This window comes from Nicotiana tabacum, chromosome 8 (assembly GCF_000715075.1).
Source record: "Nicotiana tabacum cultivar K326 chromosome 8, ASM71507v2, whole genome shotgun sequence".
NCBI classification, from domain to species: Eukaryota; Viridiplantae; Streptophyta; class Magnoliopsida; order Solanales; family Solanaceae; genus Nicotiana; species Nicotiana tabacum.
In genome coordinates this window covers 38,718,521-38,734,311 of record NC_134087.1, presented here as the reverse complement: position 1 = coordinate 38,734,311, position 15,791 = coordinate 38,718,521, and the positions used below count along the sequence as shown (strand labels likewise).

General features: G+C 35.5%; 1 protein-coding gene across 1 annotated transcript; it reads left to right on the top strand.

The window, feature by feature from the left end:
* Positions 1 to 2,663: 2,663 nt before the first annotated feature.
* LOC107790770 (cytochrome b561, DM13 and DOMON domain-containing protein At5g54830-like) lies at positions 2,664 to 6,090 on the top strand. Its single transcript, XM_016612731.2, has one exon. The coding sequence runs from the start codon at positions 2,976 to 2,978 to the stop codon at positions 5,676 to 5,678; it is 2,703 nt and encodes a 900-aa protein (XP_016468217.1). The 5' UTR covers positions 2,664 to 2,975; the 3' UTR covers positions 5,679 to 6,090.
* Positions 6,091 to 15,791: the final 9,701 nt, after the last annotated feature.

Genomic DNA, 15,791 nt, shown 5'->3' with positions numbered 1-15,791 from the left:
TTACGAATATGGTATTATGTAGTTTAAATAAGGAAAAGGATAATATAGAAAAATTTGGTGATTTTGAAGTCCTAAATATTAGGAAAATAGTTAAATGACAATTTTGTCTAATGTGTACTCTTTTTTTAAAGGGTAAAAAATGCGAATGACATTTCACTAAGGACCTTCGTGCTTTTAATATAGTAATAGTCTCTATGTACGTGCTTTGTACGTAAATATTTAATCAATTTTTTTATATGAATCTTTAATATTGCAATTGAAGTGAAAAAACGAAGAAGCAAAAATAGTTATAGTACTTGAAGTCAAAATGCAAATATAAGTTATTTAGTTAAGTCAATTAGATAGTATATCTATTTATATCATAGAAATATGTAGTGAGATGGTATCTTATCTAATACTTTTTTAAAGATAATATTTTGGATATAGTTTTCCTTTTGATTATTTTGTTACTCTATCTTGATCTATTTAGGGCATTAGTATCTCTCTTGAAGGTCAAATATATAGTTATTCGTATGAGAAAACATATAATGACAAATATAATCCAATATTTGGGATTGTCAGCCCCTATGCTTTAATATTTATTGTTTAAACACAAGCGTACTGAGATTTATTTGTGCAAAAACTATTACAGTAATTATTTTTCATTACCCTTAAATTGCAGTAGCTCGATCGTTTCCCAGAGCATCTCCTTACATCTTACTCTTTCCCTTAGTATTGCTGAGTTCCTAATGTTGTCAATAATTTCTCGTAATCCCACCTTTCCTCATTAACCTAAAAGATTCTTTGGAGTCCAAATTAAATCTATCGCAAAACTTAAAGACACCATTGGTTTAGGATTTTTTCTGAAAAATAAAAAGATGTCATAGGGTATAATTTTTTCTTAAAAAACATATATTGATCTATATCTATTATATTTATTACCTTGGATTATCTTAGGTTTGTTCGTTTAATCCGTATAAATTTTATTTGTGATTTGTTCATGAATGTTTAGGTTAGATTTAGAATAAGGATAAGTTATTAAAATCTAACACTATCAGTAGGATTCGATGTTATAAAAATATTCTATGTTTATTATATAAATTGCAGTGAATGATTCTATATTAGACTTCAAGAAAAAATTATGTATGACAAAAGAGAAAAAATATAATATGTAGAACTCTATCGTATATAGCACCTTGGATGTGTAATAATACTTTTTAACCGAAAAATAGAGTTTAAATAAATGATGTAATCCACACTTAAATGATTTACAATTATATCCTTAACTTATACAAATATTTAAGGTCATAAAAGTCGATCAATATTTTGGGGATATTTTAGTCGTTCAATATTTAGAATAAATTATTCGTGTTTTTATAATAATATAGATAGATAGATATAGAATATAATAATAATAATAATAATTTTATTTTTAAATTTATCAACTTTCAAGACTGACATTTGAATAAATATTGAAAATTTTAAGTTACAACATGATACATTGGGATTTTATTGTGTTCTTGCATCGTTTTAACAACTTTATTTTTTATTTTTTATTTTTTATTTTGTGTTAATAATTTTGAATGAATATTTATAATAAAGACATACTTATATTCCAATGTGCAATATAAGGAGGAAATTGAGTGTTAAAAGAAAGTTAAGAGGAAAAAGTCAAGCTTGCAATATATAAAAATTAAATAGCATATGGACGCAACCAGAACTCTATAGGTACTAAGCAGCCATGATGTGGCATGTCTTAAAACGGTGAGGCGTCACCCGAAAGAAGGTGGAAAAAGATCAAATCGTTGTTGTACGAGGTATTTCGTGATATATGATAGTCTCTTGTCACGTAAAAAATTAGAAAGTAGAACAAGCAATCTAAACAAGCTCTTTATAATATAAAAAACCCAATAATATATCGCATAAAGTAGGAATTATCCAAAACAAGCAGGGGATTGATGTCTTTATATATGGCGTAATACTTGTAATGTATCTTTCGGATTCAAAAGAGTAGAATTGGTCTTGAAATTACAAGACAACTGCGAGCAAATGATTAGTAATTTCTCTAATTTTTTTTCTTAATTATAGTCATGGAATATTGTAATTCAATTACGAGTGGTTCCATAAGTGGATAAATTTTATACTTTAGGATTGTGATGAACCTTTTGTACATGATCTTTGATTAAATTTTATTTGTAATTAATTTATTGTGAATGATCAAATAGAGAATTTATGTGTAGTTATTTATCCTGGATTATCGAACTCAACTAAATTGAAATTGCAGTAGTTTTTTTTTTTTTTTTTTGAATTACAAATGATTTACTTACTCTTGCATTGATTTTGCATCAGTTAGTCGTGGATTTAGTTAATTTATGTCATTAGATTATAAATTCAACTCAAAAGAAAGATTGAGATTGAAGAAAAGGCTAGAGCACCCGAATAATTATTTCTATCTTTTCAATTTTGAATAGTTTTATTAGTATAATTAGACCATAATTTTGTATCTTATACTCGTATTCCACTTATGTATATAATTTATTTATTTAGGACTATTGCTATATTATAAATTTATAAATATTGTTGAAAAGGTAGACCAATATAAAAATGGAAAGATTGACATTATTTATGAGCACGAATTGGATACTCATATATTTTTAAAAGCCTCGAGAAAAGCTTCGCATTTATCAAAAGTATTTTTGAAATAAGACGGGGACGTTTACGTTTGGATTAGTTAGGGTCTCTATTTGAGTTACAAATCTCAAAACCACCCCTCCGGCTTTTACGTCAACTCCAACTAACGAAATCTGGCGATTCCGCCATTTTCCAACTTTATTCCTTTCCAATCGCCGATCTCAAACAATTTTTCTCATTCTATAACTCCACCTGATATTTGCTGTTGTATATGGAGCCCAAAGAATAAATAATTCGAGGTAAATCACTCTCTTTTGTTGTGATTTATTCAAAATCCCGATTGATTAACTCGGGATCTATATGATATGGACGTAAGTAAATTTAAACTATGCCGTCTGCTACTTATTGTTGGAAGTTTTTGTCATTTGATCCGGTTTTCCGTTTCGGATCCGGGTTCGGGTTGCCCGAAGATCCGCAGTGCATCTCTCATGAACTTCACATACCAGTTTTCTATGGCACAGCATCAATTACGTGGTGTGATTAATGTAATAGACGATTGCTCGTTTAAAGTTAGCCAATTTGATATGCTTGAGGGGTCTGATGTGCGTTGGTGGGGTGCGGTGGGTCCCCATTTGGAAAACCTTACGAAGGGTTTTGTAATTTCCGAGCTGAAGTTGAATAAAACTTATAAAAGTGATGGATTTGTTGTGAAATTGATGAAGAATGTGACGTGGGATGATATAAATGTGCTTGCGGTGTGGGATCTTCCCATGGCGTCGGATTTTGGGCACGTAGTGCTGAGGAATTTGACGAATGGGACTGAGTTTTTAGCTCCTTTGCCGAGTTCCGTTAATGGGACGGTGATTAAGGGAAATGGGATGCCTACAATGTTTAATAATTGTAAGGTGTTAGCTGATAATTATAGGGTTAGGTGGACTCTGAATGAGGAAGAGGATGTGGTTGAGATTGGATTAGAGGCAGCAATAGGGTTCTTGACTTACATGGCATTCGGGTGGGCGAATCCGAATGCTTCTAGTAGTTTTATGATTGGTGGTGATGTTACTGTCACGGGGTTTAAGGAGGATTTATCGCCATTCGCTGATGATTATTTCATTACTAAGTATAGTGAGTGTATGATTAGCAAGGATGGGAGGGTTGAGGGTGTTTGTCCTGATACAATATATGAAGGGTCTGATCCAGTCGGGTTAGTGAATAATACGAGGTTGGTTTATGGGCATAGGAGGGATGGTGTGTCCTTTATTAGGTTTAGGAGGCCGTTGAAGTCCATTGATACAAAGTATGATTTGGCATTGAATCAAAAGGCTACGATGAGAGTGATATGGGCTTTAGGTTTGATAAAGCCTCCGGATAGCCTTCGCCCTTTTTATCTTCCACAGAACCATGGTGGTAGTTACGGGCACTTGACTCTTAATATCTCGGAACATGTTGATGATTGCTTGGGTCCGCTGGATGCGGAAGATAAACAAGATCAAGACCTTGTCATCGCGGATAAAAAAGAACCACTTGTTGTTTCAACAGGTCCAGCTGTGTATTATCCGAATCCTCCAAACCCTTCAAAGGTCCTTTATATCAACAAGAAAGAGGCACCTCTTCTCAGGGTAGAGAGGGGTGTTCCAGTGAAGTTTTCAATTCAGGCTGGGCATGATGTTGCATTCTATATAACATCAGATCCACTTGGTGGAAATGCCACATTAAGGAATATCTCTGAGACTATCTACTTTGGGGGCCCTGAAGCACAAGGAGTTCAAGCCAGTCCAACGGAATTAACTTGGGCTCCTGATCGGAACACGCCAGATTTAGTTTACTATCAGTCTCTATATGCTAAGAAAATGGGGTGGAAAGTTCAAGTGGTAGATGCAGGTTTGCCTGATATGTATAACAACAGTGTAGTTCTGGATGATCAGCAGGTTACTTTCTTTTGGACGTTGGCTGAAAATTCAATCTCCATTGCAGCTCGAGGGGAGAAGAAGAGTGGTTATTTGGCAATTGGTTTTGGCCGCGGTATGGTGAATAGTTATGCTTACGTGGGATGGGTTGATGACACTGGTAAAGGGAAGGTAAGCACATACTGGATTGATGGAACAGATGCTTCCAGTATTCACCCAACAAATGAGAATCTGACACACGTAAGATGCAAGTTAGAGAATGGCATTGTTACTATGGAATTCACCCGTCCACTACGTCCATCCTGCGAGGATGATAAACCAGAATGCAAAAATATTGTTGATCCTACGACACCCCTCAAAGTCATCTGGGCCATGGGTGCTCAATGGTCAGATGACCATCTGAGCGTGAGAAATATGCACTCCGTCACAAGCAGCAGGCCTATCAGGGTGCTGCTCATGCGTGGTTCTGCAGAGGCAGAGGAGGATTTACGGCCAGTGTTAGCTGTACATGGGTTTATGATGTTTCTGGCTTGGGGAATATTGCTGCCAGGTGGAATTTTGGCAGCTAGATACTTGAAACATGTAAAAGGAGATGGGTGGTTTCAGATTCATGTTTATCTACAGTATTCGGGATTAGCAATTGTCTTCCTTGGCTTTCTCTTTGCTGTTGCCGAACTTCGCGGTTTGAGTTTTAGCTCCCTACACGTCAAGTTTGGAATGTTGGCCATAGTTCTTTGTATTGCACAACCTGTCAATGCATACTTACGACCTAAGAAACCTGTGGCAGGGGAGGAGGTTTCTTCGAAACGGCGTCTTTGGGAGTACATCCATGTCATTGTAGGCAGGGGTGCCATTGTTGTTGGGGTTGCAGCACTTATAACTGGAATGAAGCATTTAGGAGAGAGGTATGATGATGAAGATGTTCACAGGCTCATGTGGGCTTTAATTCTGTGGTTTCTTGTTGGTGCTTTGACAGTGATGTACCTGGAGTATCGTGAGAGGAAGAGAAGGCGGGATAGAATATCCGGCAGAAGCAATTGGGTTCTGGGTAGTGGTGAGGAGGAGGACATTGACCTCCTCAGTCCAAGCCAGGCAATGGCTGAGAAAGACTCACGGTCCTCTGATCGCATGGAGGTTCAGCTAGAACCAATAAGCAGATAGAGATTCGCATATAGGCATGTTTGTAAATCTGTTATCACAAATTTTGGGGTTGCTTCTAGTCCAACAGTTGCCTGTTTTGATCGCAAGGATTGTTGTTGATAAAGATCTACATATTACTATATGCCAAGAGATTGGTTCTGTTCCAACTTTTGGGTCCCGGAGGAGATACTCAGCTGCCTGTATTGATCCCAGCAACGTTTATTGAGGTAGTTCTAACTAGGAGACAGCAAATTGTTATATTGTGTACATTAGTGATGTACGGTTAAGTTCATACTTCTTAGAATGGATTTGAACTATGTTCCTCCACCCTGTGTCTATAAATTGAAAAAGAAACAATGAGAAATAGGATAAAACGGAATTATGCGGGTAGGTACAAACAAATTTATGTTGCATTTCAGTTTTTCTTCATGCATTATACTGATTGTTCGGGCATTTTGTTGCAATTTCAGTGATATTTGAATCCACGCGCACTGGAGTAGAGCTGTCCCTCCATTCATGCACGATTTATCTATATATGTGGATAAGTATTCTGCATGAATTATTAGATTATTGATATCTTTGTTTCACAAGAATTACACGTAACAATTTCGTATGTGTTAATGACTAATGAACTCTTTATATACAAGGAGAAATGCATAGTTGCTGCATTCTTATTGAGAATTTCACGTATCATCAGCATAAAGTAGGCATGTGAATCAAGATCTAATGACGTATTTACTTGTTGAACGGCAAAGAAGTGTAGCAGGTGTTGATGAACCTTTCTGAATAGGAACTGTTAACAGGTGCTCTTCATATAGACTCCAGTAATTACCTTGAGTGGGAATTTTCGTTAAGACTGAGTGACTGACAAAGGCCTAGCTAATTGCTGCTACAGCAGTACCAGTTTTATTTAGCGATGCAGTCCATAGTGTACCAAATGAAACTTCTGGGGATTTTCGTATCTTCCATCGCTCTTCTGCAAGAAGAGTTACCCAACAGAACTGGTCTAGTGGTCGACGAGTTAGCACGGTGCACAAAGTATTTCACGCAGGATTTCGAGAAAGGCCGCACCCAAGAGGTGTGATGCAGACAGTCTATCTTGATATAAGACCTATATGTCGCACAGAGATATCTTTATGGTCGAAGAGTTAGCGTGACAATATTGGAAATTAAAGTATCAGCAAAAATGTCACTAGATGAATTCTGCTGATATGGTTATCCTGCGCATGACATACTGTGTTTTCAGTCTTTTTGTCACTCTTGGCCATCACTTGCTACATGTATCACCAATAATAAAATATAAACGTTATCATCCTTCTTAACTCAAAATTATGAGTTTAAAGTTTTAAACCACCTTTCTGTGTCAAAAAATAGCACGGTCTAGCTAGTTTTTGGATCGGTCATTTAAAAATAGTCAGCGTTTGCCAAGTCATTGAAAAATAGCCACTATTTTGCTGCAAAAGAGACCGGTCCAACATAATATACTGGAGTTCGGTGCACCTGTGTATGAATTTCCAGCATATTATGCTGGATCGGTATACTTTGCTGGCCCCAGTATAATATACTGGAGACTGGAGCACCGATGCTCCAAACTCCAGTATATTATGCTGGAGCAGTATATTATACTAGAACTCTAGTATATTAAACTGGAGTTCCAGTATAATATACTAGAACTCCAGTATATTATGCTGGAGTATTTTTCCGGATTTTGAATAGTGTTTTCGTTCAGATTTATCTTTACATGAAAATTGGCTAAATTTCGATTACTTTTGAAACTGTGGTTATTTTTGAATGACCACTTATAAATCTGACTATTTTTTAATTTCTCCCCTTTCTGTCCCATCCTTGTCCATACTATCACACGCTTCCAACTTTTATTACACTCAAATAACGAATCTTGATAAAACATTTTTCATTCAAATATACACTTATTTAACTTTCTTCATTAAATATTATTTTTTCATGCAAAACAACGTCATGCCAAATGGAGCCTTGAGATTTTGTCGTTGACTAATAGAGCATCAGTAGGTTAATTAATTTGAATCTGTAAATTGGGAAAAGAAAAGCAATATTCAAAAGTCCATGGTTGTTTACTCCGCGTCTCAAGTCTCTCAACTCTAAGATTAAATCTCTTGGGAAATGCAATGAACCATGAAAGAAACAACCTCTTTCAAATATACAATATTGGAGGGCAATAATGCAATGTAAACTCTCACGTCAATCCCAAGACTCTGGTAAATCGTTGTTTGCATTATATAATAGAATGTGAAAAAAGAAACAGATATATCAGTATCCATTTGAATACTAGTTGATGGGAGATTTCGTACGTAAAAGTACGACATAAGTAAATTGATGAAAGTTCGGGAATAAAATATTACAACTCGCATTTTTATAAGTTAAAGTTTCGTCATAAGTTAATCAACATAAGTTCGGGAATGAGATTATTTTGAGATTATAAGCATTATGCTATTTCAAACAAGTGATGAGTAAATTCGTGAAGTTGAGAGGGTAAGCAAGTCGAAGAAAATGAATTTCGTCGAGGTTCGACATTTTGGGATAAAATACGGCCCGAGCTAAAATACCCGGTATTTATGGACTAGTACCATACATGATACCACATGACCATGATAGTAAGGTGTATAAGGTGTATTAAAAGTAAGCAGTAATAAGTAATTTGCGATAATTCTTAATTATATGGATAATCAGGTAATTATTGATTTTAGGGGGAGATTAAAATTAATTAAGATGATTAGTGGTTAATTATTAGATAAGAACTTGACGTGACAGCCCAGGCTTTATGGAAATATGACTCTTAAAACTATAGAATAAGGTGGCATTAAGAGAGCCTTTGTAGCTGAGTCACTAAGAAAGTGGGGCCCATATCTTCGTATAAGAAATAATAAACTAAAGAGTCGTAAACTGTGAGTCATATAACTCACGTTATTATCCAGATCCGAAATCACGCTTATCATTTGTAACTTAAGAGTCTTATTTTGGTTCAATTAATATGCATATATCACATAAGCAACGCAAATACTTTCAACAATTCAAATCAAAGTGAGATTTTGCAACTATAACGGAGTATGATGCAATCTTTCTCAAGAATATCATACGAATTTTTCTCTACTCCGTATGAGCACGTGATTTTTGCCCTATATGAAATACTCCTACAAAATAAAGAAATAATTTTTAATTTCTTTTTTTTTTTCCAATTATTTTCAATTTTTTAGGATTTTTGTAAGAATTTGTGTTAATTGTTTGCATTTTTGTGCATATTTATTTTATTAAAATCATGAAAAAATACCAAAAAAATACCATGCATTGCATTTAGATTGTTTGTTCACATTTTAGGATTAATTAATTAATTAATTGCTTTATTAAAAATGAAAATCACAAAAATGGTTCGTTCTATATTTTACCCTTTTAACTTTTAGATTATTGATTTTTTCTCTTTGAATTTAGGATCAAGCAATTGTTATAATTTGTGTAATTAGATAATTATTAATTTTACAATTTAAATTTAGGATTTTAATTTAGATTTTTAATTAATTAGAAAAAGAAAAAGAAAAAAAAAATAAGAAAATTGAAAAAAGGTGTAATTTGGACCCAATGTGTTGAAGCCCAAACCTCCCCAGCCCTCACCCCAGCCCAAAACATCCTTGTTGACCCGCCTTGTTGACCCGCCCCACCACCACTAATATATAAACCCCCTTATAAAATTGTCCCCAAAATAAACCCTAAGCCTAGAGACATTGAAACGACGCCCACCCAGCCCCGATTCTGCTCGCCCAAACTCGTCCAAACTCGTTTGAGTTTCAGACGAGTTTCATCCCTAAACGCATTGCACATGGCCCTTTCTTTCATCTCTCCAACGTGGCATAACTGTTCTCTGACAGAATATTTTCAGCATTACGCCATTCTCACGCGCTTTTGATTTCTTGGGACAAATCTCGGGTAAATGGGAGCGGTTGGATGTGAGAAATCACATCCACTCTTTCCATTTGTCCGGATTTCGTTCTATGTGAGATTGGGGTTGTTTTTTTTGGATTTGGGATTAAATTTGGGGGATTTATTGGGAAGGAAGAGAGAAAGTTCGAGACTCCCCTATATATGGGGACTTCTCTTCAGAGGTAACGGGGGTTTTTGGAGAGGAGAGATCTAAGATTTTTCGGGATTTTAACAATTGAGAGCTCTTCTGTAAGGAGAATTCTTGAGAGAAATTGAAGAATTTTTTTTCTGGTTGTTTCTTTCTTTCTTTATAAAATCAAAAACGGAAAAAAGGAGAGTTTCTTGTTACTTGTTTTCAACTATGAATCTGGGTTTAAAATGGAAGTGATCTGATTTATTGTTTCGAACTCGCCGGAGCTGAGGTTGTTCTGTTCGTGGTTCCCTTTTCATTTTTCGCGTTTTTCTGTTCAGACTGTTCGTTGTTTCCCCTCGCTTGAAGTCAAAATCTTTTAGTTGATTGATATTTCTGATTTCAGGTTCATTTCTTCTCCATTTTTCTATTACTCGTGATTTTGTGAGAGGCCCTGTTTGACACTTTCGTGTGCTTGAATGCCATTTCAATTGTCATAAGTTGCTAATTCAGTTTTGTTTTATGTCGTGGAATTTTGAATTTTGCTAAGAATGAACTTAAGAGTTTGACATGGATCGAGTCAAAGAATGCTTAAGTTGCTCCGTCTGATGGTTCTGATTTATGTTTTTGCCCTGTTGTTATTATATTTAGTCTTTAACTTGTTCAGATGTTGCCTGTTGGATTTGGTTTTATTAATGGTTCAGTCGGATAGTGAATAGAGAGAGTAATTGAGTTTGTTTTTCGGAAGAAAAAAAATGGAGCAAATTAGTTGAGTTCATTCGGATAATGTATAAGATTGGTTTAAACTTGTTGCGTAAAAGACAGATTTTGGTAAAGGCGGTATGCTAAATAGTTCATAAATTTGGAAGTAATGACATTAATTCTTGTTAAGGTGTAGTGTATTTTTAAGTAGTGAGTCATGTCAAAAAGTAAAAGGTAAAAGAAAGCAAAAGAAAGAGGTTGTAACGTTGGTTAAGATTAGTGAATAAAGTGCTTGCTTTATTTAATTTTGCAATCCAGAAATTACATTTATTGCTTTTAAATGAGAAAATTTTGGACTTTTCTTAAGTTTGACTGCCTCTTTTTGTTTTCTATTTTATTCCTTTCTTTATTTCCTATTTTTACTTGAAAATAAATAAATTGATATATACTTCTATTTTGGAATAATTAAACGTATAAACCATGTTTAGCAATTCCCTTTCCCTTGTTGTTAGCTGGATATCTCGAATTGGAAGGAGTATTTTTTTTTTGATAAAATTAACGTAGGTCACTATTTGTCTCGTTTGATTTTGGACTGTTCATCAGATCATTGTAGGTTGGGTTGCAACATTAGCTTTAATTTTAAGTATTTTTTGTGTGTAAATAACTTCATGATAGCTGAAGCCATACATTTCTTCCGATAATATCTTATTCATAATCAATAACCTCAATTATCTCAAAGTAGCTTTTTTAGGAAATAATTCAATCGTAGCTTGCTTTAAGCACGTAATAAAAATCATCACAATTACAGGTATTGTTCTCGTGGTATAGTTGTGATACTTAATTTCAAATTAGTTTTAAAAATAAATATCCATAGTTCACTTAGTTGAATGCTTTTCTTTTAATAAAATTGAGGTGTGCTATCCAATCACCTAGTCTATGGCCCTCACATCGATATTTTAACTAGTGTAGAAAATGCCTCGAACTTTCATAGTTTGCTTTAGGCACGTTAATTAAATAATTGTCATAACTACGGGTATGGTTCCCGTGACGTAGTTGTGATGCTTAATTTCTAAAATCTGAGGGGTACATTTATGTGACCCGGCCACAATTTAATCTTGTTAATAAAACAAATACGTTGTAGATCGTGGGTACGGTTCCCGTGATACAATTCACAATGTGTAACCAAGTAACTAGTTGTATGGCAATTGGATTATTAAAAGCGGTTAAAAGGGATAAAATGCACATAGGTTTCAAAAAATATTTTAAAATCAGATAAATAGGCCAATAATAATAGTTGAGCGACCGTGCTAGACCACGGAACCCGGGAATGCCTAACACCTTCTCCCGAGTTAATAAAATTTCTTACCCGGATTTCTGTGTTCGCAGACCATAAATAAGAGTCAACTTCCTCGATTCGGGATTTTAAACCGGTGACTTGGGACACCATAAATTATCCCAAGTGGCGACTCTAATTTTTAAATAAAATAATCCTGGTTCGATTGTGACTTAAATTGGAAAAAACTCCCTTATACCCTTTTCGGGTGTGAAAAAGGAGGTGTGACACTCCGATCCGCCGTTACGTGTTATCGCAATTGACGTGTGTTAGAGGGATTGTCAAGAGAATTGACTCAGGTATGTTAAGGCCATCTCTTCTTTCTTTTGGCATGATCCATACGATACAATGAAAAATGCACAATTCCCATAAATGACTCTATTCATAAAAATATTAGAGATGCTTATGTTCTTGATTCCCCATGTGTCATATTATTCTATCTTCTGTTCATGGGTCTCAGAAAAATACGTAAGTTGAAAAAGTTTACTTCATGATATTATTTAAGGGCATAATGGTCTTACGACATTCCAAGTGATTTTATTGACATACTTTTCATACATTGCATCCATATACAATGATCCATGACCAGATGGCGTTATATACGCGTATGTATATGGGATATGGGAAAATGTTACAGCGTTATATACGCACCACCACCTGATCAACTGGTATATGTTGATGATTTGCCCACAGTGGCCGAGATGATATGATAGGATGCCCTCAGAGGCTTGATGATGTTATTAACACATACACCCATGCATGGGTCAATGTATATGAATGCACGACATTATAAATAAATGAAATGATTTACAGAGTTATGCAAACGTACATGTCTAGTCTTTTACTCCATGTTTCTCTCATGTCTATTATTTACTGATTTTCATTCCTTACATACTCGGTACATTATTTGTACTGACGTCCCTTTTTCCCGGGGATGTTGCGTTTTATGCCCGCATGTCCCGATAGACAGGTCGAGAGCCCTCCAAGTAGGCTATCAGCTCAGCGGAAGATGTTGGTGCGCTCCATTACTTCAGAGTTGCTTGTTTGGTTAGTATGATTTAGATGTGTATTCTTAGAGGCTTGTAGATAAATGTCATGTACGTAAAAGATTGTATGGCCTTGTCGGCCTATGTTCAGTGTATGAGTGGTTATTTTGGCCTTATAGACCCGTATGTCTTATGTATAAGTGGGTTTCACATGTTGTATTTTACTTATCTCATTGCAACCTTCTAGTTTAGTTATCCATGATAGTATGACGTGAAAAGATACGTTATGTAGGTACTCGGTTGAGTAAAGTACCGGGTGCCCGTCGCGGCCCATCGGTTTGGGTCGTGACAGAAGTGGTATCAGAGCAGTTTTGTCCTAGGGAGTCTACAAGCCGTGTCTAATAGAGTCTTGTTTATGGGTGTGTCGTGCACCACACTTATAAGCAGGAGGCTACAAGATATTTAAGATTGTCACTCTTTCTTCATACTCTAGATCGTGTGGTAGAGCTCGGTTGTAAGAACTCAATTTCCTAAACTCTATCTAATTCGTAATACAACAATAGATGCATCCAAAAAGACGGTTGGTAACAGAGGCACGTACAAATGGCCACACCCATCTCATTTATGTCTTATGTAAGTTAACAGAAGTAGTATAAGAGAAGGACGGGATATCAGAATCCGGCTGAGTTTAGAGTAACCCAAAGTGGTTAATGAATTGTTTGCGTCAATTGACATTTCTGAAGGATAGTGCAAATATGCTAATAGATCTCCTTGTGAGACACCGAGATAGTGCACTCTAGAATATTACAATTAGATGTGAATACTATCATGATCAAAAAAGAAGAAGATAGGCACTGAAAGCCTGGAAGAGATAAATATTACCTTAGTGTGACTCTCGTTCCTAGTAGAGCAAGGATGTTGAGCCACCCGAAGAGCCGATAAATGAAGCAAGGGGAGCTAAAAGCAAAAGAATGTCTTGTTGAAATTTTCACAAGAAAGGGATAGGCAGAAATTTCAGCAGAGAAATGAGAAGAGAGATAAAGAAGAATTATGAGTAAGATGTGATACATGGATGACAACGGTAGATCAAAAAGATCACGGTATTATCGGGTCCATAGTCAGGTGAAAAAAAACACTAAAGGTGACATGCCTTGAGACAACAAAAGAATATAAGCCATAAAGTCATATCCTTTTTCGAGAAATAAGTTCATGACTCTAACGTAATTGCCAATAGGAAGAATCTAGACCCCAAAATAATAGAAATCAATACGGGCTAGTGAGCAAAATAAACTAAACACCAATTAAGGATTTAGTGATTTGATAATAGCCAGCATCATGAGAATTTAAGATTTTGTTCCGGCGATAGTAGAATGGACAACAGAAGAAGATTCAGGAGAAATTTAGAGAATGGTCATTCAGGAAGACGCTTCCCTAAAGCAAAGCAATGTGAGCAAAGTTAAGCTTAAGGGACTATATGTGCCAGTTATACTAAGTGTCACCCTCGCGAGTAAGGAATTTTGTTATCCTTGGTACAGAAGGATTACCGCAAGGTGAGTAAGGGTCATCGATGATGTGAAAGGACGCCAAAGATGAAGAGGTAAAACATCTATAGGTAGATCATCGTAGTGTTAAATATTAGTACTCCCCTAAAAGGGGGAATATGGAATGACGTGGCACTAAGTCAGAATTAAGTGGTTTTAGTAATTATGGAATAGTAAAGGAAGAATGTGATAAAATGAAAGAGGGATGAAATTGCATTTATTCAAAGCCTACAGATATGCTATGATTCCAGAACATTATGCAAGCACGATGTCAAGGAGAGGAAGTATGGGTTCCTGCCCGAGGTGTTATTGATTGATAAGGAGCCAGTGCGAGACGAAAGTTAAGATAAAGGAAATAATGTAAGAAAGATTACGCGGAATATTGATATGAGAATGGGCCAACGAGTAGTTAGTAGTTAATTCAGGAAGAGCGTAGTTATGGCTAGACAATAGGATATAGACAAATCAGCAGATCGTACGAGATAAACATAGTAAACCCCAACATAATGAATTCAGTCTCGCAGTTATGATATTGTAATCTTTGAGAAATATTCAGATAGCAATGGGGTAGTTAAAGGTACCATATGAGTGTTAGAGGAATAAAAGAAAGTACAATTGGGAAGAAAGTCAAAATATCAGTTCAGAAGCAACCCCACAAGCACAAGGGCATGGAGGTAAGTAACTACGGATAAGTATAGGAAAGGAAAGACATTAAGAGGTCCGTCGAGTATACAGTGTAATAAGCTCATAGCTTTACAAGAGTTAGAGGGCCCTCCCTAAGCACTACAATGAAAGACTATCTAAGGAAAATAAGGAAGAAGACTTCAGCCTAAACTCAATCACCTAAAGAGGAAATGGTCTTATAACAATAGTCTCAAAACAATATTGTATGCACTCTATAAGAAAGTGGAACCTACTGTGGCTAATGAACGTGGAGTAAAATCAGAAGTGATATTCAAGGTCATATGAATTATATGAAATTCTAATATGTGTGGGCACTAAGATAATCTAGTATGGAGGCAACAAGGGGGTAGAAAGACTAGGAAAAGTAATAGCTTACGTTTAAAGAAAGCTAAGATGGAACGAACAGAATTAATCGATCAATGATCCAGAGTTGGTTGCATTATGAACGCACTTAAGCGTTCAGATTATTATCCATGCAACATATATATCGACAATCATACAGTCGTAGAAGGTTCCGGTATAAGTTAAAAGGACGAATTGAGCCCGAGTCATAAACAAAAGATTAAATTGTTAAAGAATTTTATCATGGATATTCCATAGTGCCATGAAAGGCTAAAAGTAATAACTAACACCATGAGCCACTGATCGAAGATAGCTTAAGCCTACAATAAAAGTTGAGCAGAGGAAAGAGGAAACTAAAGAGTTACATCAACTAAGTAAATCAGGAGTTTGATTATTGAACCCGGAAAATTATAGGAATAACATAGCAGAATCACTCTTAATATTAGAGGTACAAGAGGGACAGTACAA

Coding starts and splice junctions, on each gene's coding strand:
- LOC107790770 (XM_016612731.2), top strand. CDS start 2,976: ATGGACGTAAGTAAATTTAAACTATGCCGTCTGCTACTTATTGTTGGA.